Raw genomic sequence first — 21,964 nt, 5'->3', positions numbered from 1 at the left:
GTTTTAGGTATACAGTGTAATGATGTGATATATGTATATATTATGAAATGATTACCATAAAAAGTTTAGTTAACATCCATCACCATACAGTTACAAAAATGTTTTTTCTTGTGATGAGAACTTTTAAGATCTACTCCCTTAACAACTTTCAAATATATAATGTAATATTATTAGCTATAGTGACCCCAGGACTTACATGTCTTATAACTAGAACTTCGTGCCGTTTGGGCACCTTCACCCACTTTTCCGCCCCTCCCCACACACACCCTGCCTCTGGCAACCACCAATCTCTTCTCTGTATACATGAGTTCAGTTTTTTTTAAGCTTCCACATATAAGTGGGATCATGCAGTATTTGTCTTTCTCTGTCTGACTTATTACTCAGGAAGCCATCAAGGTCCATCCATGTTATTGCAAATGGCAGGATTTCTTTTTTATACCTGAATAATATTCCATATTGTGTATAGGTGTATATATGCATGTATATGTCTATATATATATAAGTATATACATGCATATTATGTATCACATCTTTTTAATGCTTTTATTGATTTCGGAGAGAGGCAAGGAGAGGGAGAGATAGTAACATCAATGATGGAGAGAATCCTTGATCGGCTGCCTCTTGCACATCCCACGTGGGGAACAAGACTGAAACTCAGGCTCGTGCCCTGGCCATGCCTGCCTGGTCCACGGGTCAACGCTCAATCGTTGAGCAAATACTGGCTGGGCTGTATCACACCTTTTTGATCCATTCCTCTGTCATTTAAGTTGTTTCCACGTCTTGACTACTGTAAATAATGCTGCAGTGAACATGGGAGTGCAGATATCTTTTCAGGACAGTGACTTCATTTCATTTGGGTAAATACTCGCGGGGGGGTAATTGCCCCACGCCGCTTGCTCATCTGCTCAGCGCCTCCGTCTCACAGCAGAGGCCTGTCCATCGCCCAGGCTTGGGACCGGCAATCAGACGCGCTGGCTGCTCCCTCAAGCTCACTCTCAGGCAGAAGGGACCGGGGGATCGACAGCAAGTCACAGTTCAGTGGGGCCAGTGTGGTGACACTGCAGAGCACCTTGGGGTAGCCACAGTCCGCTGCCAGCAGGTGCTGCCCAGTGCATCTTGGGAAAACCATGACGCAGAGGCTGTGCCTGGCCCTCTGATGGCAGCTCCAGACAGATTTCAGTTGGCTCATGAGGCATTTCCAAAATTCTTTTAATTAATTGCCAATATTTACATATCAGGAGGCTTTACCTGACAATGTAGATTTTTTTCTTTTTATTGAGAAACTGGAAGGTCTGGTGACACCAGGCTACATGCACACCTGGAAGCTTAGGTCGAGCTGAGTCACAGCGTCACTGTTCCCACCTTTCCTGTTGTCCCCTGGATGCAGCGGCACAGCTGTTCTTACACCTCATAACCTCTCCCATTTGTGATGCTCCCCTGGACCCTGCAGACACGCGTGTTGGTGACTCCTCTGCTCTCGTACCCCAGCACCAGCTCCGTGGCTCCTCCCTCCTGGAGGACTTAGGCAACTTTTCTCTCCCTCTGGTCCCTGTAAAAGTCTTCTCTCCTCTATGCTTTTGCTCCTGCCATTCCCAGCACCTGGAGTGCCCAGCCCGTTCTCTTAGACACCTGCCTTTGGAAACGTCAAGGTTCTGCTAAGTCTCTCTTCACACACAAGCTCCGCACACCCTATCCTGCCCGGGCCCCTTCTGGTGATCTCTGGCCACACCCTGTGGGCACCAAGTCACTGCTTCCCTAGGGTGTGCCTGCTTCCTGAGCCTCTGATGTCCTAAACAGGTGCCCCTGGCTAAATCCATCCTGCAGATGTACTCTGCTTGGCCCTTACAGTGTTATACAGCATATGAAACATTTGACAACGTTGGAAAATTGGCTGTTGATGAGCTGGCAGCACTCCCAGCATGGCATCCAGTGTCTGGAGCCAAGTGGCCCCTGCCCACTCTGGACCTGTGGGTGTGCGCTGTTCTCCAGCTCACCACAGTCACCATGCCCCCCACAACTGTGGTGCCTCAGCATTTGAGTTTGCTACCCCTTGCTCAGGGGACCCCTTAACAAATTAGCTGATATACCTAAAGTCCTTTGAGCACTGCCTAGCACGTAATGTGTGCTCCAGAAACGTGAGCTACCATCACTGTCTTGTACCCAACCCACTGCCTGGGTGTATGTACCTCCCAAGCCTTGCTGCTCAGGGCTAGCATGCCCAGGACCCCTGTTCCCCCGAGGCCTGGCCCCCTTAGCATGGACTTGCTTTCTTCTTTTGCATCCCATACAGACCAGGACCCTAAAAGGGCCCATGTGGTATTTGTTGGATTGAATGAAATTGCAGAATTGTGTGCTGGGGTCAGACCAGATCTAGAGGAGTCTTGACCTAAGGCAGCGAGAATAGCTCTGGGCCCCACCCCATGGAGCATGGGGTTCTTCCTGGGCCTGCTGCCAGCCTCCACCAGGAACTGCGGAGGTTGCTGCACCAGACCTCAGGGGAGCAAGAGTCTCTGGGCCACGCTAGCCTGAGCAGCTAGGCTTGGCAGGTACATGCATCCAGGCAATGGGTTGGGTACAAGACAGTGAAGGTAATTCACATTCCTTGAGCACATATTATGTGCCAGGCAGTGGTCAGAGGACTTTGCATATCTCAGCTAACTTATTCCACATGGCTGCCTATGAGATGGTACTGTGGTCAGCTCCATGCTAGAGATGAGGAATTTGCTGGTGCGCACTTCACCCTCGGGCAGTCTGGCACCGACCACACAGTCCATGGAGAGACCATGGTCACTGGAGAGCTGTGCCCTGCCTGGGGCAGCCATCACTCAGCAGGTCAGCACTGGCCATGATGCCAGGTGGCCTACATTTTCAGGAGACACCAGAAATGCACATTGTTATGTGAAAGCTCCCAATTTTTAGATATTATCAACTAGTTCTGGAATTTGTAACTGCTCCATGGGCCAAACCAGTATAGATTCAACTGTAGGGCCATCAGCTAGTGGCCCTGTCTGTTAGGTCCCATCCACACCCACTGTCCTCTGAGTCTCTGATGTTAGGGGTGGGGGATATCCGAGTGGTTGGCCCAGAGCCCAGCATGTAGTAAATTAAATGTTACTTGTTAGGTGTCCCAGTGTCTCATTGTCGTTTTCTAGTTTCTAGATCACAAAGAATGGTTTTCATTGGTCTTTCTCCCAAGGGACAGGTAAAAGGCCATTGAGGTCTTCTCCCCATAAGACAACATTCAAGTTCAGATGCTCTAGGAAGGAGCAAGTTTAGTTCCCCGAGCTAGGCCTCCATATAGACAGGAATGGGCCTGCCCTCACCCTTGAAGATGTCCATCCAGGTGAAGGCAGGCTTGGATGTTGGGCACTCCCCGGGTAACAAGTGCAGAAATCCAGGTTGTAAGCCCAACTCTGAGAGCCCAGAGGGGGACCCTTTACTCGGCATGAGGAAGAGGGAGGGGGACACCGGAGGGCCACAGCTTTCTGGATGGGGAGCCAGGTCCCGAAGCCCGTGTAGTAGCTCTCTGGGCAGCAGCAGCTCACTCCCCAAAGCCTCCCTTGCCCTGATAAACTGAAGGTCAGGGTAAGTCTCCCAATCGGCCCACCGCCCCAGGGCCCTCCTGTTCCTGAGTCAGCACTGCCGGGCAAGGGCCAGGAGCTCGTGTTCTCCCTCCCAGTCAGTGACAGAGCCGCTGGAGTGTGGGACACCAGAGTGTGGCCTCACAGGCTGTGCGTGAATGAGGTCAAACTTGCACACACAAAGGCTTTGCTGTAATGGGCATTCCCTGGCGCTCGGCATTTAGGCCCAGCCCGTGCTCTGCTGCAAATGGTTTTCTTTGGGATTTGTCAGCTGTGTATAAGGCAGGTGTTTGTCTCTGGATGAGGGAAAATGCCTTGTGAGTGCCAAGACCACACCTCGCTTGGGTTGTTGTCACAGTGGAACCGCCTGTCGGTCTTTGCCGGGCAGCTCGTTGCTCACTGGAGGATGCATGTCATTGGACGCCAGGCCAGGGAGGAAGGTGTCCTGGCCAGTCAATAAATGGAAATAACATTCATATTGTTGTATTAAAACTGCCTTACTGTCTCCATGTGGCTGGTCCTGGTCAACTGTAAAGAAGGAAAAGTCAGGATGTGGGCCAGGAAAGATGTTCCTGTTTCCTCTGCGCCACTGAGTTTTCAAGTGTCCCTTTGAAAATCCATTGCAGAAGGACTTCAGGACAGCGTCAAGAAAGGCATAATAGTAACTCATTAAACAAGAAAAAACTCTCAGCACCAAGGAAACAAGGACACGCACACACACACACACACACACTTGGTTCTTGGAAAGCAGGAAGCAGGCTGGTTATTTAGGAGCAAGAGAATCCCCCCTCGCTCCATTTCCAAAGATATCCCCAATACCGAGCTTTACTGTGGGGTGCCAAGGGTGTGGACCTGCCAAGTCCCCCACCCTGGTTTCCCCACCGGGCACACACTCATCTCTTCATGGTTCTAGCAGCACCTGTGAGGATTATGTAGGAAAAGCCTGGAAGGACACAGCATGCGCCCACGTGCCCCCACCCAGTGCCCACGGCGATTGCCTTTGTGGACCGAGGAGGGAGCCAGGGTGTGGGTAGCAGAGGGCTGGTCTGCGGGGAATATTAAAAAGGGTCAGTGGGGCTCCGAGTTTTGCTGGGTGCGGGTGGTTCTGCCAGTGGCCCCAGACAGGCCTTCTCCCGGTCTCGCTTAACCGAAGGGAGGCAGCAGCGAGACCTCAGGGGTGCCAGCCAGAGTGGCTCACCTCGTACCTGCTGTGTAACCTGTTTCTTCATCTCTAAGATGGCCCTAATGCCCACCTTGTAGAGTTGCTCTGAGGACTGTGTGGGACAGTGCAGCCTTTTATTTTTTACACTTGGCATCCCTAGAAGTTACTACTGCGTGCTCCCCCTGGGATCCCACTCTGGTGATCCTCGGGGCAAACCCGCCCACAGATATAGCTCATTTGGCCTCCAGACTGTTGGAAACTGCAGAGAGGAGGACAATCAGGCCGGACAGGAGCCTCCCAGCTCCCCACGACCCCCACCACTCCCTGTGGTTTCCTCCCTGGCCTACCTCTCTCCTACCTGCTGGCCCTGTGGGCACTGGCGGTTGCCCCCTGCCCTAGTCTGCTTCCCTCACTCTGTCCCTTCTCAGGCAGACGTCCTGGTGAGAGCCAAGCAGCAGACGGCTAGAGGTTAGATGGCCCTCCAGACTGCTCATGAATGGGGGACAAACACATTTTGGACACCAGGCTTCCATAGTGAAAGCCAGGATGCCCACCTCGTGACTGCTGGCCTGGAGGCCTCACCTCCTCTGTAAATGAGTGTTTCTGTCTCGCCAGATGTTTCCATGGCAGTAATTTTGCAGAACTGGCCGTTGAAAGCTGCCCTGCTGTCCTTCTCAGATGGCTGTTTCCTGATTAATGCGCATCACGCGCCTGCTCTGCGCCTCTGCTAAACAGGGAGCACATCGTATAAACACGTAAAGCGGTGCTTTGAGAATCGACTTTCCTGACAGTCGGCAAATAGCTGCCATCCCGAAACTGGATGACCGAAGCCGAGTCCTGTGCTCTACAAGGGCTTGAGGGGTCTCGTTCCCAGTTGCCACGGAAGCCTCCACGGCAATGACCTGGTGAACCAGAAATGTAGTTAGAGCTTACTCACCTAGCTGTCAGGGAGGTTAAGGGGGGAGTGAGTATAGATGGGGTCTCAGATCCTGCTTCCCAAGAGCAGATCAGAAGCCAAAGCCAGGTGGAAAATGACCTGGGAATGAAACCAACAGGTGACCATTTTTCTGGCCAGGCTGTTCTCAGAACATTGTTAGAGAGCAGTGCTGCCCTGGGAGAAAAATTCTTGTGTTCATTCACTTATGATTCCCAAGTAATTGTTGAGAACCTACTGTGTGCCAGGTACCAGCTGGGCCCTTGGACAGATTGGACAAGGGCCCCTGGTGTGGAGCTTAACTTTGAGTTGGGAGACAATGAATAACTTAAAAAGCTGATAAGGCCATTTCAGAGACAAGAAGAAATAGAACAGGCTGATGGAATAGAGGGGATGGAGTGGCGAGGGGCTGCTCTAGAGAGAGGGCCAGGAAGATCTCTCTGAAGACAAGAGGGAGCCAACTTTGCAGGTATCTGGGAACAGCATTCCCGGCAGGTGTGCAGGTCCCGAGGTGCGAGTGAGTTGGCAGGATCAGGGAACAGCAATCAGACAAGTGTGCTGGGAGTGGAGGGAGGAGAGAGTGACAGGGGCCAGGAGCAGGGGCCAGATTGGTGGGCCTTACTGGCCATTGAAGGGGGGTGGAATTTATGTGTAGAATGAAATCACGGGGATTTTAAGCAGGGGGCTGCCATGACCTGATAAGTTGTTTTAAAAAGATAGACTGGCTGATCTATAGAAAATGAAGTGTGTGCCCAGCCGACATGGCTCAGTGGTTGAGCTTCGACCCATGAACCAGGAGATCACGGTTCGATTCCGGGTCAGGGCACATGCTTGGGTTGTGGGTGCAATCCCCAGTGGGGGGCATGCAGGATGCAGCTGATCAGTGGTTCTCTCTCATCATTGATGTTTCTATCTCTCACTCACTCTCCCTTCCTCTCTCTGAAATCAGTAAAAACATATTAAAAAAAGAAAAGAAAATGAAGCATGTGTCTGGGGTAGGGCCGCAGTGACAGTGCAGAGTGGAAGTAGAGGAACCAATTAGAAGGTTACTGTAGTGCTGCTTGGAGAGATGATGGTGGCCCGGCAAGGAGGCAGCACATGCAGGGAGGAGAGGTCAGATCCAGAAGGGGTTTTAGAGGTTAGAGCCGTGGGACTTCTGGACCCTGGCTATGTGAGTAAGAAAGCAAGAGGAATCAGGGAGGACTCCTGGGTTTTGGGCAACCAATTGAATGGTGCAGCCGTTTTTAAGATGGGAGGAGACTAGGCTTGAGAAAAGTGAGTTAAGAATTCTGTTTGGCGCATTTTAAGGTTGAGACACCTGTTGGATATCCAAGAAGAGGGGTTATGTGGTCACTAGGGGCTTAGTGAAAAGGTGAGGGTTGGAGATTAAAACAATCAGGAGTCGTCAACACAAAGATGGTATTTAGGTCCTTGGGCCTGGATGAGACCGCCTAGTGAGAGAGTGCAGGAAATCTGGAGGCCCAGGGTCGACCAGCCATCCAAGGCCCAGCTGAGGAAGAGGAACCGCAGAGGAGCCCAGGCTGGGCAGATGAGGCAGGAGGAAACCAGCCCAGGGCAGAGCCTGGAAGCCCGGGGAAGGAAACCCACTCAGGAGGAGCAGCCGACTGCGCGGATACTGCTGCAGCTGCTCTGCCTGAGGACTGAGTTCCCCGTGGACCTGGCACCTGCTGGACCCCCAAATTGACTGTCCAACCAGGACACATCTGAGAGTGGAAAGAGGCTTCTATCAGTGATTATCCAGGAAACAGGAGTAAACCAGAACTGTCCCGGGCACTCGGGGAAGTTCCTCGCCCCAGGTGTCTGCCCTTGGCAAGGTGGGCTCCACATAGAGATGGAGGCAGCGGCCTGACTGCAGTGGGGCAGGGCCACGGGCGGGGGGTGTGTGTGTGGGGGGGGGGTGCGCAGCCAGGGCAGTGACCCGAAGGGTCTGCTGTCAAGGCAAACAAATGGTGGGGTACCCCAACGATGAAGTAGCCCTCAGCAAAAAAAGGAATAAAACTATTAATTCAGACAACATGCATGACTCTTCAAGTAATAATGCTGAATGATAGAAGCCAGGCCAAGAAGAGTGCGTAGTGCAGGAGTCCTTTTATTTAAAAAGGAAATGCAAACTAATCTAAAGTGACAGAAAGCTGATGGTGGTTGCCTGGGGGTAGAGGTTAAAGGGGAGGAGGGATTACCCATGGATGCAAGGAAACTTTGGGGGTGATGTGTTCATTATCTTGATTGGGGAGAGGATTTCATGGGTGTACACATGCGTTAAAACTTATCAAGTTATACACGGTAAAAATGTACTGTTTACTGTATGAGGTATGTATTATATTCCTCGATAAAGCTGTTTTTTAAAAATGTTTTTATGTAAAGAAGAATAGATAGCAGGGCAGTAGGAGGAGGTGTGGTTTCGTTTTCAGCGTTAACGAAGAACTGTTGAATACCTGCACGGTATGTGGGTGCGGGGAGGAGACAGGAAGCCTAGCTGAGGGGTTCAGAATGCATCCCATTGGCCTGAGGTCTCCACAATCCTGTGCAGAGGAATCACCTGGAGAACCGTTACACACGCAGTGCCCACAGGGCCCCCCGGCCCCCTCTGACGGCAGCGCAGCCGCAGCCAGCTGAGGGAGGGCAGCCCAGGTGGGGCGGCTGAGCAGGCTGACCGGCAGCGCTCCGGTGCTTCCACTCTCTGCCTTTCTGCTGGGGGTGGGGGCCTTCCGAAGCCACAGTGTCCCCAGGAGCAACCTTCAACAGCAGGGACGGGAGCGCATAGATAACGCCCCAGCCTCCGCCTTTGGAGGGACACTGAGGTATCTTCTGTGGGTTCCTAGGAGCGCCCTGGCGGAATGGAGCCCCAGTCGCCTACAGCAGTGACCAGCTCAGATACCTTTCTGGGGTTTCCTCTGTCCCTGTCTGACTCTCCCACTCCCTCCTGGGAGGGAGCACCTTACCTGATAAGCTGCCTGCACTCAGTCCTTGTCTGGGCTCTGCTTTCAGGACGCCCATTGAGCCAGGGAGCCTGCCTTCGATGCTCATGTCAGGCCTGTCTGCTGCCGAGGGCCCAGGAACCGCCCTGTAATGAAAGCTGCTGTAGGCAGTGGAAAGACCTGAGGGCCTGGGGGGGAGGGGTGTTAACAGGGCCAGATCTGCTCTGGTAGGAAATTACCTCCAGTGGCAACGTGAAGTGAGGTTGGAGCAGCAGAGACAGGAAGCAGGGAGACCAATTAGCAGGCCATTACAGATGTCCCAGCAGGAGGTACCAGTGACAGAGACTGTGGAGGCCGCCTCTCTGTGAACATCCTTTGATTTATGAGTGTGTAAGCTTCACACAGAAATGAGACTGAGCCTTATTTAACGCCCCCAGTGCCGAGGCTTGAGAAGCACACGTTTCTAGCATTCCACAATCTTCTATCTTCCACTTTCAAAACCTGGTGCATCAGTCTGACGTCACGCATCTCCGTTCTGTTAAATTTTGTGTTTTCAGGATCTTGACGTTGGTGCCAAGAATGTGAAGCTTTATGTCAACAAAAACCTCATCTTTGATGGCCAGTTAGACAAAGGAGGTGGGGAGGCCCCCGCTGCCCAGAGCATCCTGGTCAGCCTGAAAGGCGAGCAGGCGGAGGGAACGGAGAATGAAACGGATGCCCACTCAGAAGACAGCGGCGGTGCCCGCGCGATGGCCGACACAGATGGGGGCACAGAGCTCAGCATCGTTTGCTTGCAGCCAGCTGGAGCAGTCGTGGATGTGGCGGTTTCTTCACCGGGAACTTTATTTGGTGAAAGGATGAATTCTCCTGATTGCATGAGAGACAGTCTGCCTAAGTTAGAGGCCGACTGCAGCGTGTTAGCAGCCCCAGCCGCGGTGGGCTGCGAGCCCAGTGCTTCTGCACCAGGGCCCCCTGCGGAATGCCCCCTGCCTGACCTGGAGCTCTCCCCGACTCAGCAGCTGGAAAACCTCGCAGGCAGAAAGGCCTCTGAGCCGCCAGGGAAAACCCCGGCCTGGCTGCAGCCCTCTTGCACTGGGAAAGGCAGGAAGCAGGGAGGCAGGAAGCCCAAACCCCCCTGGCTGAGTCCTGAGAAGCCACTGGACTGGAAAGATGGGCTTCTGCCCGAGGATGGCATTGGCGAGGGTCCTGCAGAGGCCGGGGATGAAGGCCCCAGGCGTGAGCAAGGGCGGGCTGGCAGCTGGAATGCCTTCTCAGGGGAGAGAGCCCAGAGGGTGACCCCCAGAGTCTGCAGGGATGACTTTGACATCTTTGACCAGCCCTCCAACAGGGAGCGCCCTGCTAGTGGGAGGAGGGGCCCGAAGAAGGACGCCCTCAGCAGCGGTCACGGTGATGGCTGGCCCGCAGGCAGAGGTAAGCTCGAGAAGGGTCTGACTGGGGGCCATCATCCCTGCGGGTGGCTGCTCATTGGCACCAGGCCACTTTGCTCCCTGGACCTCAGTTTCCTTATCGGCAAAGCGAGGGGTTCTTCTCGCTTTGGGTCACAAATTACTCTCTCAGGAGCCACAGGGGTGGCAGCAATGAGTGAATTGGGCAAGACATACTTTGCATGTTAAACTTATAGATATATTTGTCATTGCCACCAAGATACGTCCCTTTGTTCACTTTTTCTTTAAATACATGGCTTTTCGAGTCTAAACTTGGTTATTCCACCTTTGATAGAGACACTGGTCTCTAATTACTTCACTTTATTCTTAACTGTACTGTTAGAAAAATAACACAAGTGTGATGATAAATAGCAATTGACTCTTGCCTGGGTTTTGGAAGGACATTAGGGAGTGGTGAGGACTGTGGCTAACTGGAGCACACAAGCCTAACTAAAGAGGGCAGCTGCTACTTCATTTAGGCTACTTTCAGGAATGCAAGGCCAGTGTGCTGGATCTCCCTTTCCCCTTCATTAAGAGAAATCAGAAATGTAGAATATTCTTATTTTCAGCATTGGTGACTTATCATGATTATTTAAAAACCAGTGTGAGTGTCAAAAAAAGAAAATACATGTATGCTGGCAGGACTTACCTGCTTTGTGAACTTTGCAGTAGATCATCTCTAAGGAATCTGAAAGGAGGGTACCAGAGGCTGGACTTCTGAATATTTCCACTCAGATTTGGCTACTGGGAAGGAGTGTAGCATAGCAACTAGGAGTCAAAACATTTGAATCCAAACTCTGTTACTTATAGATTTGGGACTCAGCAAGCCGGGCACTTCTGCTCTCTGAGCCTCAGCACCTTTGTCTATAAAATATGGATGAACACCCCCTTCCCAGTGTTGTGAGGGGTGAGTGAGATGATAATTTCAGAACAGTCACCAGAGCCCGGCACGTGGCAGGTGCTCCACAAGTGGTGGCCATTTTTCCAACATTGGCTTGTCGGTCCTTTATCATCCACAAGGCACTCAGACCTGCCAAGGCAGGGCTCACCCCTGATCCTCTATTTAACCCCACCCCGCATCACAGAGGAGCACGAGGCGTGCGGTCGGACTGCCTGGGCATCAATCCCGGTTCCTCACCACCGGTCCTCGTCATGGGTAAACCTGAAACCGCTCTGAGCCTCAGTCCTCTTGTCTGTAAACTGATGCCAATAAGACCCGCCTCATGGGTGCTGGGAGGATCAGATGAGGTCATCCATGTGCAGCACTTGGCACAGTGCCTGGCACCCAGAGCACCCAGCAGATGTTGGCTGCTGCTTATCATCGTTGTCATCATCACTGCCCAGCCTGTGACTCTGCCCCTTGGCATATCTGTAGGTGAAACTTGTGTACAGTTGACCTTTGAACAATGCGGGGGTTGGGGCGCCAACCCCTTGTGCAGTCGAACATCCACATATAACTTTTGACTCCCCCAAAGCTTAACTACTAAGAGCCTGCTGTGGACTGAAAGCCTTTCCAATAACAAACAGCTGATGACCACATGCTTTGCATGTTGTATGTGTCATGTAGGTATTCTTACAATACAGTAAACTAGAGAAAGGAAATGTTACTGAGAAAATGATATTGAGGAGGAAATACGTGTACAGTACTGTACGCATTTACTGGAAAAAATCGCATATAAGTGAACCTGCTCAGTTCAAACCAGTGTTCAAGGGTCAGCTGGCTATATTTTTTAGTGAGTCACATGGGCATCTACTCTGTTATTGTCTGGGAGACAGACCCCAAGGTCTGCATTCAGGCCGCATCTACACATAGAAATGTGAAGAGTCTGGGCCTCTTTCAGACTCTGACATGTCACTTAGGGCACCAGAGCAAGTCCGTAAGGCCTGAGTGTCTTCCTGCTGGCTCCCCAGCCTTGCCCACCCCTGCCAGGACTCAGCCTTGCTCTGGGTATTTGGGGACAGTGGGGTGGGAGAGGAGGACCTAGGAGTTTTTTGAGGGCAGGCACTGTGTTATCTGTGATGGGACCCCAGGCCCAGGTGCCTGGCTCATGGTGGGTCCCCCGAGTGTGGAAGGAACAGTGGGAAGGAGGGACTGTGGTGGCTGGCACGGGGCATGCTTCAGTGAGCCAGGCCCTCAGCCAGGCACAGTACTCAGAGGAGCTCATTTAATCCTCATGCCAGCCCCCTTTTATAGATAAAGAAAATGTGAAGTTTCAGTAACTCTCTTCCGGTCACACAGCCAGTACGAGTTAGAGCAGAACTTGCGCCCACGTGGTCCTGCTCCAGCATCCACACTTTGAATCACTAAGAGCCCGGCAGTTTGGAGCTTTCCTGGTAAACAGACCCACAGAGCTTCTGGGAGTTGTGAGGTGATGGCATTATTCTAAAGTGTCCAAGTTTGGAAGACTTTGTCTCGCTTTAATTTCTGTCCAGACATTTTACTGCTTGGCTCAGTGACACATTAAGAAACTGAGCCCTTAAGATGTCATGCTTGTTAAGCCAGATGTGATAAAAAGAAAAGTTGCTTCAAAATATTAAATCACCCATTACATAGAGCCAGACCCCATAGCCATGCCCTCGGGAAAGGTGCAGCCGAGCCTTCCATCAGTGCTGGTAGAATGCATGGCTGCCAAATTCCTCCCTAGGACTGGAATTGTCACCATAAGACAGCCTAGAAATTCTTTTGTCCAACAGAGCGTCTCATTGTAATGACATCTGCATTTCGGAAGTGTCTTTATCAGGGTCAGTTGGCTGCAGGTGAATGATACCTCGTCAGCCCAGTTTGAGCAGTGACGGGGGTGTTATTTGGAGAATGCTTGAGGAGCTCCTGGCCCCCAAGCTGGAAACTGTAGTTGCTCATCACATGGGATTGGGAGGAGCAACCAGAAAGCTGGCGGGCACCAAGGAAGCTTCCCCCTGTCTGTCCAGGCTGCCAGGCCCTACCTCTGCTTCCCATAGGCCCCTTTCCCTCACTCTTCTTGGGGGATCAGCTTTCTCTGCCTTTGTGCACACAGCAGGAAATGGCCTTGTAGCCCTAGAGTGATTCAATTTTCTGGCTCTGTTGCCAGCAGCCAGTGCCAAAATCTCAGGGGAGAAGCTGATTGGCCAGCTCGGGTCAGGTGTCCACTCCTTGTTCAATCAGCTACGACTGGAGGGCGGTTCACTGAGAATAAACATGGCTCTGTAATATCTCACCGTGTACATTTTCATGTCCTATTTTAGTAGCAATTAGCGTACGCCTCATGGTGGTGCCATTGATTTTTATAAACTGAAGTGCAGAACTCTATAGTTCATGTTAGTCTCAACCCAGGAAGAGTTTTTCATCTTCAGTCCCATCATCTCATATCAGTGATCCCTCCCAGGCTGTGCTGACTGCAGACTTAAGCAGCAGCTTTCTGCTGCCCATTCAGATTTCCAGGTGGGGGTATTGACCAAGGACAGAGCACTGACCCCAGCAGCTCCCCAACCCCCAGGGACTGGAGTGTTCTCCTGCAGACAGAGGGGAATGCAGGCCCCTAGCCTGCTGTCACACCTGCGAGGTCTAGGAGAGGGTCTGCACCTCTCTGCTATTAAAACCCAGAGTACATCTGGGGGAGAAGAGGTCAGAAAGCAGATGTGGAATGAAAGCACCACATCTTTACACCCCGGCAGGGAGAGACAGGCTGAGTCCCTGACTCGTGACGTTCGGTGCTGCTTCCTCGGTGCACTTGCAGACTGACCCAGCCCATTCATTTCAGTCCATGGAAATCAAATACAGTAAACCGAGCATGGATGATCCATATGGGAAGCCCCTTCTGCCAGATGTTAAGCCTCAGGCCTGGAAGAAAGGATGGAAGAGACTCCTGGGGTCTTTTTTGTGCCAGATGACAGGTGCGGGAGAACTGGCAGGTGGAGAGGGAGTCCCTCCGCCTCCAGGTCTGAACACAGGTGGGAAGGTGATGCCGGCTGTCCACCCCTTTACTGGCAGCGCTTACTGAGCACTTCCTTGCGCCAAGTTCTGTGCCAGGCAGCGGGACACAGCAGGGAACAGGGCAGAGCAGGCCTCTCCGACGAGGAGGGTGACAAGAGCCAGCTACCTGGGGATCTGAGGGAAGAGCATTCCTGGCAGAGGGCACAGCAAGGACAGAGGCTCTGAGATAAGAAGAGACCTGGTGTGCCCAGAGAATGGGAGGGCCCGTGCAGCTGGAGCGGGTGAGGTTGAGAAAGGTAGCAGGGCCAGCTGGGCGAGGAGTGGATTGTCTTTGATCTCCCTTGTTCTCAACGTGGCAGAGATAATGCCACTTAGGGGGGTGGTGACAGACTCCATTTTAGGCACATGGACTTTGAAGTGACAGAGTGGACATGTCTGGACCTTCTGGGGCTGTTGGCATTGGAAGGTGGTGCCCAAGGGTGGTACAAGTTCTCCTGAGCCACAGGAGGAGCTGGGCCTAGGACATCTAGTCTGGAGTGAGGACTGAGGAAAGATTGTGGGCTTGGATCCCTGTGAGCCTGGAGAAGGTCTTTTCCGTGGAGGGCTGTGGAAATTGTGGGATTCGTGGATGAAGGGACAGAAAGCCACCAGGCATGTGACTTCTTTTTTTTCCTCTTTAAATATGTCTTTATTGATCTCAGAGAGAGGAAGGGAGAGGGAGAGAGAGAGATAGGAACATCAATGATGAGAGAGTCATGATCAGCTGCCTCCTACAAGCCCTCTATTGGGGATCGAGGCCACAACCCAGGCATGTGCGCTGACTGGGAATCGAACTGTGACCTCCTGGTTCATAGGTCGACCCTCGACCACTGAGCCATGCCAGCTGGGTGGCATGTGACCTCTGATGCAGTTGGATCCCAGGGCTTGAACGATGTCATCAGGAGTCCATCTCCCGGCTCCTGTTCTGCACGTTGGCCTCCCTCTCGGGCAGGCTGCCCACACAGGGCAGCAATGGCCACAGGCAACTGCACACCGACATTCCACCAGCTCAGCAGCTCCAGTTTAAAGAGAGCCCCTCTCTCCCTTGGTTCATTTCATGAGCCCAGCTTGGAAATATGCTGTCAACATTCACCTAATCTGAATGGCCTGAAAATGGGGGGATCCCCAAGCGAAAACCAGGATGTTGTTCCTAGGAGAAGGGAAAGTGTAGTGTGAGGGGGCAAAACAGTAACTCGACAGAGAGGAGGCAGGTTGCAGGGGTGAGAGGGTGGTGGGGATGGGGTTGCAGTTGCTGCAGTGGAAGGAGGGAGACACAGATTGGCCATTTCCCTTTTCTCCAGGCCGGAGAGATTTATGCACCTCTGCAGGCAGAGAGGGAAAGTGCCTGTGGGGAAGGAGTGATTGAAGATTCTGGAGAGAAGAGATAATTGATGGATCCAGGCCCCCTAGGAGACAGGCAGAAAATGGAGTGCAGGGCACGGCTGATATGAAAGGAGAAAAACCAGAATGTCCATGTCACCAGCTGCTGTTTTTCCAGGATGACACCCTTAGACGGCACTTAGCCATGGTGCGGCCATCAGGACAGGCCACTACTTGATGCGCACGCGGAGAGCGGGGCCTTGAGAGGCCACCCTCTGGGGACCAGGCCCCTGCTCGCCACATGCATGGGGCACAGCTTCAGCTCTCCAAGCCGATCTGGCCGTATGTGGAAGTGAGGTCCTTTCCGTGTAATGCACCTGGGTTGTTTCAGCATTTTTCTGGTTGTAAAAATAATACACATGGGGAACTTAGAAGATAAGATGACAAAGGAGAAAAGAAAAGCCCTTCCTGCTCACCAGCGGGGAGATAGTATTAGCACGTCGGCGCAGGCTGCCCACACTAGGTAGGCCACATCTAAAATGGCATAGCTGGCTTTTTCTCATCTCACTTCCTTTGACAAGCCTTTCACTGTTACTAGGCAGTCTCTGAAAGCACTGATCAAGTTGAGTGACAGGGTAGCCTGAGGAGTAGACCCTGGGGCTGCTGACTCGGGTCACCCGCAGCAGCACGGTGCTGGTCATGTGGGTCTGAAGTGGAGACTCTGGCAAAGGCTCGAATACAGCCAGATAGGCCTCCCTGGATGTGCACAAGGCCGCATGCTTAGAAAATTCAGCACACAGTGAAAAATACTTTGCTTTTTGTAAAACAACTAGGTTCCAGGCTTGGGTGACCAGAAACAATTTTCCGCCAGCCTGAATGTGTGAGACAGGAGACCGTGCTCTGTGCCCAGACCGTCCCCTGCAGTGCGGGATTTTAACATCTCTGGCCCCACCCGTCATGCCAGGAGGGTCTGTGGGCGTTGAGACAGCCAAGAGCAGCCTCGCCAGTTTCTAGAATGACCCCCTAAGGGCGGCTGTACCCCGCCAAGAGCCACTGGATGAGACACTGTCTAAGGGTCCCCACTTCCTCACGTGTTACTACTGGGGCTTCACCCCTCCTGTGCCCTTTCTTCCAGAAGATGTCTGGTCCACAAGGATGCCACGGTCCCAGTGGCGCAGCGAGCAGGAATACACACTGCACGAGTCGTGGAGCTCCCTCAGTGCCTTCAACCACTTCCACCGAGGACGCATCTCCAACATGGAGTTCCAGGGGGACATCCTGGACGAGTTCCTGCAGCAGCAGAAGAGCAGCCGGCACAGCACCCAGCCACCACCCTGCAAGGAGCAGCTGGTGCCCAGGCAAGGGCAGGATAACTGCCCCATAGACACAGACAATGGGGACGACTTTAAAATCCCTGTCTTGCCCTATGGCCAGCACTTGGTCATTGACATCAAGTCTACATGGGGGGACAGGCACTATGTTGGCCTGAACGGAATAGAAATATTCAGTTCCAAGGGAGAGCCCGTACAAATTGCCAACATCCAAGCAGATCCCCCTGACATCAATATTTTACCTGCTTATGGGAAGGACCCTCGTGTGGTCGCCAACCTCATTGACGGGGTGAACAGGACGCAGGATGACATGCACGTCTGGCTGGCCCCCTTCACGCCGGGCAAGCCCCACTCTATCTCCATCGACTTCGTGCACCCTTGCCACGTTGCGCTGATCAGGATTTGGAATTACAACAAGTCGCGGATACACTCCTTCCGCGGTGTGAAGGACATGGAGATCCTGTTAGACACACAGTGCATCTTCAACGGGGAGATCGCCAAGGCCTCCGGGACCCTGATGGGAGGTACAGTATGTCTGTGAGAATGTTCTTGAAGCCCCTTCCTGCTGCGTGCTGAGGCTCTGGCTACCCAGTGGCAGATGGGTCTCTCCTCTTTCATAGACCTGCTCACTTGTCACCTCTGCAGGGTGGATGTACCAGAGCTGACTTCCTTAAACTCCTGGGCTGGGGATGTGCCTGAGCCCGAGAAGGGCGAATCTTTTGCGAGGTGCTGACTGAGGGAGCTCTCTCAGGAGAACCCAAGGGCAGGGAGGGGTGCGGGATATGGGCGGGAAAAGCTGAGCAGGGATGTAGTGTCGGGCAGCCCAGCTTCAGCCTGAGCCGAGGGGAGCCCCGGAGTGTAAAGTGCAGGATCTCTCCTGCCTTCAGGTAGACCGGCAGGGATTCGGAGCCCTGCAGACTCCTGGATAGGGGCATAACTCCCATGTCTTTCCAGGCAGGGCTCCCATCCCTCCCCGTAAAGGTCAACAGGAATCTGTGTGGGGCGACACCTGCTCCAGTGCGCCCCCACACTTCGTCTCAGGACCCATCGCACTGACTCCCATCAGATAGGTCTCTGCATTAGATCTGTGTGGTTCTTACGGTGCATGAATCCACTTGCCAATGTGTGAAGACCAACACCTCTCTCTGCACAGATGGAGAACTGTCAGTGGTTTGGGGTTTTATAGCACAAAGGTTAATGGTTCTGGGCTCCTGATCTACAGATCATTGGGATTTGGGGTGAGTTGAGCCTTGTCCTCCTTGTAACCCATTCAGCCCCAGAGCACTTTGGAGACACGATCTTGTTCACAACCGATGACGACATTCTCGAGGCTATATTCTGCTCGGATGAGACGTTTGATGTGGACGTGGAGACCCTGTGCAGCCTGCAGTGCGAGGAGGCTCTGAGGAGGCCCAGCACGGCCGACGGTGATGCGGAGGAGAGGCCCTACACCCAGGCCGGCTTGTGCGCCCAGGGCCAGGTAGGGCTGGGGCTGGAGGGGTGGGGAAGCGGGGTGGGGCGGGCTGGAGGGGTGGGGCTGCCTCCAGAGGTTTCTCCTGACTCGAGCAGAGCAGGAAGAATGAAGATGGATCTCCTTGAAGCTGCTGTGCCACCGTTTTGACATGTCCCATTCCTCTACTTCGCCTTCTGTCCTGCGTCTCATATTTCATCCTCTGATGATTTTTATTTTAGTTAGTTATTTTTTCATTTTTTCACTAAAGTGAAAAAAGTATCCAAGCTTTAATCCAAGCCAGGAGAGATCCATTCTGTCATCTCTGGAGTTTGGAGGTGGCAGTCTTCGAGGTTTTTGCTCTGGGTTTGCGTTTTGATCTCTCGTCATTTCGATGGGAGGATGGGAGATGCTTTTAATGGGCAGACTTAGAATTAAAATAATGACAGTCCCGGCAATCATTTCGTGCTTGCGAATTGTGACTCAACCCTGTGAATCCCTCCTGACAACCACTGGAGTGGAGACCAAGGTTCAGACAGCCTAAGGGGCGTGCCCAGGGCACGTAGTGGGAGAGCGACACGGCTGGAGCTCAAATGCAGGACCCCAAAGTCTGTGCTTTTAACTGACAATTTTCTTAAATGTAAGATGACCTTCAGGGCAAGGGTCAGTCCAAATGAAAGAGCAGTAATGAAGGTGAAGAGACCCCAGGTCTCCAGGGTGTCCCCAAGGCCATGAAGAGAAAGGGTGGTGGAGGGGAGGTGGAATGTCTAGAAGCCAAAGGACAGAGGTCTGGCCACCCAAGGTCATGACCATGCATTGCGGCCGCACGGTCTGTTGATTCCATGGTGTCCCTGGGGCGAGGCTTCACTTCTAAGGGAAGCAGCTGCCACTCCTCCCAGATAGGAGTTGCCAGGTCGTGTTGACAGTTGTTCTGATTTTTTCAAATGAGGCCAGATATCTGGACTTTTATGTAAAAATCTCCCAATTAAAAAATGTTAGCAACTAATTCAAAATGTTTCAAAACTTCTGTGGGCCATGAAACATGCCTGTTGTCTGGATTTGATCCATGGGTCTCCAGTTGGGAGTTGACCATGAGGCCTTTGATTTGCCCAGTGTTTTCCCAATGGGGAAGTCCCTTCTAAGGGCCTCTGATGAGATCCAACCCTGTGAGGGGCAGGGAGGGACCACTCCCTTGTCTTAGAGGGGAGGAACCTGAGCTCATGGAGGGGGTACTGTCAACATCAGGCTCACACCTCTAGAGAGTGGCAGGGCTGCACCCACCCTTCTGCGTGTTAAGGTCAGTGCATCCACTAGGGGTCGCCCTAGGAGGATGGGAGGCTCAGGGAGGGCAGGGTACCAGGGAGGCCAAGAGAAGGCACAGGGCACCAGGGCAGTGACCTTCCTCACCCTCCTCCCATAGCCGGACTGGGGCCTGGAGAGGCTGTTGCTAGGGGCTGGGCCATGGCATTGGTCAGATTGTCCTTGGGACTGAAACACTACCCTCACCAAAACTCTGCGATCCGGACTTCACTTCCTTTGGCACCTCAGCTTTCCTGTCTGTAAAGCAGTGACTGCACTTCTACCCTAACTCATGATACAGAGATCTAATGAGCAGTTTATATGTGAGACCCAAGAAGTGGGGTGTTGCAACCCGCCCGGGCTGTCTACAGACCAAGGGTGGTTCATCCTGGCTACCCATGGGAATGACCGGGAGCTTTGAAAATGCACAGGCCCCGGCCCCAGGATTCAGAACCCCTCTCTGTAGCTTAAGTTCTTCTTCTCCCTCCCCCCCTCCCTCCCTCCCTTCCTCCCTCTAGCTGACTAGATAAACACTGATAGGGTCTTTCTCTGGTAGTGTCAGACTCCTCCCCTACCAGTAAGAGCTTCTCACAAGGGCTCAGACACACGAGGGTTCCTGGGCCTGTTCATACTACCAGTCACGAGCCTCCACAAAGACAGAAAACACAAGAAAAGACACAGGGACTTACCTGGGCAGCAGTAGCAGGAAAACTTACTAGCCAGCCAAATGGGTATCACTAAAATCAGCCCCTTTCCTCTGCTTCTCCCCTAACTGTGTGCAGGTCCCAGAACTAGAGCTGCCAGCCGATACCCCTGTCCCCGAAGTTGCCACTCCAGAACCGGGCGTCTACCACGGGATTTGTGAGTACCCTGTGCTGGGCAGTGTCAGGTGGAAGGAGGACCTTCAGGGGTTGGGGAAGTCCTGGTCACCTGGGGCAGGGTCTGCACAGAGATGGAGGCTGTGGGGCAAGCGGGGCCGAAACCAGCAGGAGCGAAGCAGCCTGCCTTCTCCCTGCCCCAGGTGGGCAGATGCCAAGTCTTCTGAGAAGTCAGAAATTTGGATTTTTATGTGAAATCTTCAGCTTTTTAAATGTTAGTAACTAATTTTATAATATTTTTAAACAACTAATGAGCCAAACAAAACACATGCTATGTATTTGGCCAGCTGGCCGCCGGTTGGTGGCCTCTGAGCAAATCCCATCTGGGTTTTACCATGTCTGTTCTCTCGTCTTTCCCATCTGACCCTGCGGCCGCTCCTCCTACTCCACGCACTGCAGGCCAGCCCTCTGCCTGCATCTGGGACTCTTCAGGCCAGAGGTGCAGCAACTGCAGTGTCCTCTCTCCTGCTCCCTGTTAACAGGGCTCTGCGGCTCACCCGCTTGCTCCTCGCTGCCTCACCTCCTGCTCTCTCTTGCCTCTGTGCATGTCATTCCTTCCAGTTAACTTCTGACGGGAGATGCGCCGTGCCATTGTCACGCTCCCTCTCCCCACCTCCCCACCATCATCTCAGGCCCCCCCACTGTGCCCAGTGAGAATTCGTCCCTCCCGCACTCGCCCCCGCAAAGACCAATTACCTCTTAGGAGAGAGGAAGAGGCCTTACTTTGAGTCCTCGCGGCCCTTACGTTCCAGGACTCTCTCAAGTGCTTTAGGACAACAGAGTGATTTAAAAGTCCAAGCGAGTATAGGCAGAGCCTGATTGGAGGCGTGGCCTCACCCCCTTTCAGCTACCATGCTGGGGCTCCCCTGCCTTACCTCTTGGGACATTCACAGCTTATTCCCGCCACTCTCTAGATTAGGTCAGGAAGCTGAGGCTCAGAGAGACTGAGCATCCTCCTAGGGCCACACAGCTGGTACTAGGGCCAAGAATGGAACTGAGCATCTGAACGCAAAGCCCCCCCTCACTGAGCCCTGGGCCTCAGGGATCTCGCTGTGAAGCGCCTCCCAGCAGAGGTCTGTGTGCAACGTCAGTACCCCACAGAGCCCAGGTTCTGGAAGACACTGGTCATGCCTTGTTGTCGGCTCTCCCCTGCCGTGGTCAGGATTCCTCTTCCTCTCCTCCTCCGCCTCCTGGGTGGACAGTGGAGACTGAATTCAAACTGAGTTAAACAAAACAGGGAATTTATTGGCTTATGCAATAAAAAGGTCAAGGGTTGCTAGTTTCCCACCCAGCTGGAACTGGGTGTGCAAATGACGTCACGAAGGCTTGGCATCTCCCTCCATCTCTCTGCCCTGTTTTGCTCTCTCTCTCCCTTTTTTTTTTTTTTTTAAATATATCTTTATTGATTTCAGAGAGAGGAAGGGAGAGGGAGAGAGAGAGATAGAAACATCAATGATGAGAGTCATTGATCGGCTGCCTCCTGCACGTCCCGGATTGGGGATCGAGCCCGCAACCCAGGCATGTGCCCTGACTGGGAATTGAACCGCGATCTCCCAGATCCTAGGTGGATGTTCAACCCCTGAGCCCCGCCAGCCGGGCTGTTTTGCTCTCTCTTGCCCTTTCATTTAGACTCTGTTTACATTTACCTTCTGCCCGGAAAACACAACTAAAAGAGA

The 21,964-nt window shown here is 52.9% G+C and overlaps 1 protein-coding gene across 5 annotated transcripts in view; it reads left to right on the top strand.

Moving 5' to 3' along the window:
- Positions 1–21,964, top strand: part of KATNIP (katanin interacting protein) — a 177,412-nt gene that overhangs the window by 134,940 nt on the left and 20,508 nt on the right. For 4 of the 5 annotated variants that reach the window (XM_081133772.1, XM_081133771.1, XM_081133769.1 and 1 more), the window contains 4 exons: positions 9,174–10,047; positions 16,466–17,185; positions 17,936–18,141; positions 20,193–20,271. In XM_081133772.1, coding sequence (XP_080989898.1) covers positions 9,174–10,047; positions 16,466–17,185; positions 17,936–18,141; positions 20,193–20,271 — 1,879 coding nt within the window. The remainder of the gene's footprint in view (positions 1–9,173; positions 10,048–16,465; positions 17,186–17,935; positions 18,142–20,192; positions 20,272–21,964) is intronic. The other variant, XM_081133770.1, reaches the window with a different exon arrangement.

Source organism: Miniopterus schreibersii (genome assembly GCF_964146895.1).
Source record: "Miniopterus schreibersii genome assembly, chromosome: 3".
Lineage (NCBI taxonomy): Eukaryota > Metazoa > Chordata > Mammalia > Chiroptera > Miniopteridae > Miniopterus > Miniopterus schreibersii.
Note: the sequence above shows the minus strand (reverse complement) of the source record. Positions and strands in the feature narration are given on the sequence as shown.